This window comes from Etheostoma spectabile, chromosome 7 (genome assembly GCF_008692095.1).
Source record: "Etheostoma spectabile isolate EspeVRDwgs_2016 chromosome 7, UIUC_Espe_1.0, whole genome shotgun sequence".
NCBI classification, from domain to species: domain Eukaryota; kingdom Metazoa; phylum Chordata; class Actinopteri; order Perciformes; family Percidae; genus Etheostoma; species Etheostoma spectabile.
Genome location: NC_045739.1, coordinates 7,585,017 through 7,588,832, shown reverse-complemented (window position 1 = coordinate 7,588,832; position 3,816 = coordinate 7,585,017). Strand labels below are relative to the sequence as shown.

General features: G+C 37.3%; 2 protein-coding genes across 2 annotated transcripts in view; both read left to right on the top strand.

The window, feature by feature from the left end:
* rab5if (RAB5 interacting factor) overlaps positions 1-1,832 on the top strand; it is a 6,493-nt gene extending 4,661 nt beyond the window's left edge. Inside the window, exon 4 of the mRNA XM_032520801.1 lies at positions 192-1,832. Coding sequence (XP_032376692.1) covers positions 192-233 — 42 coding nt within the window. The 3' untranslated portion in view covers positions 234-1,832. The remainder of the gene's footprint in view (positions 1-191) is intronic.
* A 979-nt stretch (positions 1,833-2,811) lies between these two features.
* The window catches only part of dhx35 (DEAH-box helicase 35), an 8,178-nt gene continuing 7,173 nt past the window's right edge, over positions 2,812-3,816 (top strand). The window contains exons 1-3 of the mRNA XM_032521715.1: positions 2,812-2,904; positions 3,324-3,451; positions 3,569-3,661. Of these exons, the coding sequence (XP_032377606.1) occupies positions 2,865-2,904; positions 3,324-3,451; positions 3,569-3,661 (261 nt within the window). The 5' untranslated portion in view covers positions 2,812-2,864. The remainder of the gene's footprint in view (positions 2,905-3,323; positions 3,452-3,568; positions 3,662-3,816) is intronic.

Genomic DNA, 3,816 nt, shown 5'->3' with positions numbered 1-3,816 from the left:
GCAGGCTGGGGGAACTCATATTAATGTCAAAAAAATGCCACGGGACATTTTAAGTCTTCGCCACATATGAGTCTGCACATGCAGGGATGTGAACTGCAACTTGACTGGTTGGCGGAGGCCATACTAAATCTGTTTGTGAAGCATATATGGTTGGATTATTGGTGTCTAATCTGTTTATTTTTCTTCACCAGGTGGTGTGGATAATCTTTTACACAGCTCTACATTTTGACTGAGAGGAATCCAGAGGACACTAAATACAAACATTTCTGTTGAAGTAAATTGTTAAGACTGAGGAACTCCATGGCTTGAGGGGTGTCAACACTCCTACATTCAGTATGACTTTTCAGTGTGCAGTGCATCATGGGAATCCTAGTTCGATTAACAAGATCCTGCAATACCACCGTGATGAAAATGTTCAAATAATGTACATCTCTCTAATTTGGGGGTTCCTTGTTAAGGCACTCTTTATTACACGTCCCAAATGTTTAAATGTCCTTCCTCACTACCACATCATCATCATCTCTGACAACACACTAACAAATGGTTCACCTGAGGTTGGTTGCAGTTCTGTTTATGATGGAAAAGTAACGATGTAAATCAGAATAGGGATTCTTTAGTATTCGTTGGTTTACTACAGGCCCTTTCCTTTGTTTTAGAATAGTGACATGAATGCAGATTTTAGATAATATAGTCATCCAAGTTTACTGCTCACTTAAGTAACAAGGGTAATAACCAGGTGAGGTTGTATGGTTATGAGGGTTCAGGCAGTCCATAAATGGGAAGTGTTACCTTTTATAATTTAAGGACAAAACGCATCAAATTGGACTACCAGAAAAGGATTTTTCATGTGTCTTCACTGGTAAATCCCCCCCCCCTCTGAAATTTCTCTCCAACATTGACCTTTCTAAGATAATAATCTGGACAGGGTAAATTAGTAAAATTAATAAAATAATTAGTTAAAAGTGCCATGGCAGTAAAGCCACAGTATAGGATCTCATTTAGGTCATGTGTCTGTGCTTTTAATGGTGGAGTCATCAGTTTTCAAAACATTGAGAGTTGACTCGGAGCTTCCATGTTTTTTTGCTCACTGAATATAAACAGTCTTTTTGAATAAAATCTGTCAATTTTTATTTCTTTTAAAGGGTCTGGTGTCCAACAAATGTGAAAGGTCACAGCCATCCACAGTTGAAATGTCACTCCTGCTAATTTTAACATCAAAAACAAATGCTGGTTGGTAAGATACACATATCTGCTGATATCCAATCCCAAACACTATCTGCCAGCTGTTCCTTCAGCCACGAACTAATAACCATCTTTTTATTATCTGTCCATCCAAATAATTTCCTCAAAGCATAGAGTGAGGCAACATGCATGCCGTTTTCAGATGCAAATGTTCACAGATTTAAGCTAAAAACTGGTCTGTGCACTGCCATGACTTGCTGTTTGTGTATCTTGATGTCAATTATTAATGGCATTAGTTAGGAGGGTAGAAATAATTTTTAATGTATTTTCTTTTCACATGTAGTTTCCAGATCAAAGTCTTACCTGTTTTAAAATTAATTTAAACGTGTGTGTAAATTCTGTACAATGTCCCTTTCGTCAAATCCACCTTGTATTACGCAGATTTATTTGTACTTATGTTATATCTTGTTTGATGTAACATATTTCTCAGTATTTTATAGTGAAAAACTTTTAAAAACAGTTCTTGCAAAGTTATTGTAATGATACTGTTATATTGGATATGCAGCTGGTGTTTGAAAGGATTGTATTTTCTGATCAAATCTTTTGGGAATCATTAAACATGGGCTTTATTTGGCCTCCATTTTCAAAGATATGGTATGTGTTTATTATTGAAATGTAGAAGATATTTTAGTTTTTTTCAGATGATTAATTCAGGGTTTGAAATATTTGCTTGTGCCTTCACCTTGGGCTCCATGCTGATGTTACTTAGAAGCAGATTTTCCTTTTACTGACATGAGTTGCACTAAAATGAGCTTTTAGTTATCGTTATCTTTATAACGATAATAGATGGAAACCCATTTCTGCCAACAAAAACAAAGCAGATGGTAGTAGTGAAAAAATAGAACAGTTTACACTTCCACTAAGTTAAATCTTTTAACCAACTTCCATCCTGAACTAACAAATAGTCATTCATTTTCTGAAGTTTGACCTTTGAAATGCCAGTTTGTTTACATAATGCCACTGTTATGAAAAAACAATGCAAAAAGTGGAAAATAGTAAAAACTACAATTTTGAAGTTATGGCCTTAGATTGAAAGTCTTAATAGAAGGCATGATTCCATGCCGAAGTAGCCATGGCATCAAAGATTTTAGTTTTACTGGGTTTCAATGGGGACGTTTTTGTTAGGGGCTGACAGTCTGTAATCAGCTCAACTTATTATATAGGAGCTCAGCTGACGTTGAACTTCCAAAATACGATATTATCAACAAATGCCACTGTGTTACTTTCCACAATTGGTTATGAAAAGTAAAAAACCTAGACAAATTTTGACTATAACTGTTTTTCATCTGTATTTCTTCTCTTTAAATCATTTTTATCATTCTCCTTAATTATTAATATTTCTTTTCTGCCACAGAGTGAATCTTCAACACTTGAGGAATTTAAATTACATGCATAAATACATAAAGTATTACAGCCACCTAAAGTGTTTTTTTAAATACATAAAGTATAATAAATATGTACCAGTATTCAGGTCATTTATTAGTGTGTTGATACTGTATTTGGATTTTGAACCTGCAGTTGCAGATGTATTAGAACGGATTGACATCATTCATAAAATCTAAGATCCAGATCATGACGTCGTCTACGCGGAAAAAAAAAAAAAATGTGACGTAGAAACCAAGATGGCGGCTCCCCTTTCCACGATGAAATTTTGGAAGCCGGGTAAGAACGGAAAAAAAGATGAACTTAGGCATTAATGTAATTGTTTCGGGTGTATATTTATTAACGTACAGCTGCCAGTCAAGTCCAGTCAGTCTCGGTCTGGCTCTAGCCGCGTTCACAGCAGCTGCGTGATGTCTGCAGCCAGTTGAGTTCAGCTCGGGTAACGTTAGCTCTGCGGAATCAAAGTATAACCTGCCAACAGAAAACGCACAGGCTATGAGGTGGAAAGTACGACAGCTACGTGAATAGATGCGATCAAAATGACACCAGTGAAAGGCTTTCATCGCTTATAGGTCCTTCGTTTTAAGTCAGGGCATTGCGCTAAATCCTGGCTGTCATCCCACCGAATCCTCAGCCTGCTTAACGTTATATTTAAATAATACATCATATCTTCACCTTCACCATATGACTTGCTCCAGGGTCTGAGGCTCCGGGAATCTCAGAGGAGCGGGAGCTCAACACAGAGACAACCGGCTCCCCCATCATCTTCAACCCGCACACAGCCCTGTCCATAGAGAAACAGCGACAGAAACTCCCTGTTTTCAAGGTTTCACATCGTTTCTGAGCATGCATGAATGTTACATGAGTGTGGGAAATGGGTTGAACGTTGTCTAGTGTGTACTGCATCTGTCAGTGAACATTTTGTTAATGGTGTCCTATTCAGCACAGAAACAACATCTTATACTTGGTGGAGAGCTTCCAGACTGTCATCATAGTTGGTGAGACGGGATGTGGGAAAACAACACAAATACCTCAGGTTGGTATAATTTCATCCATGCAACATTTTGGCACTACTTAAATTTGTGACATGGTGCTCTTTGGATGCTATTATATAAATCTTAGTGTTCCTCTAATACTGTATCGGAAGTCTCTTTCTCAAATGAGCCAGTCCCACAATGAGCTTTCCTTAGT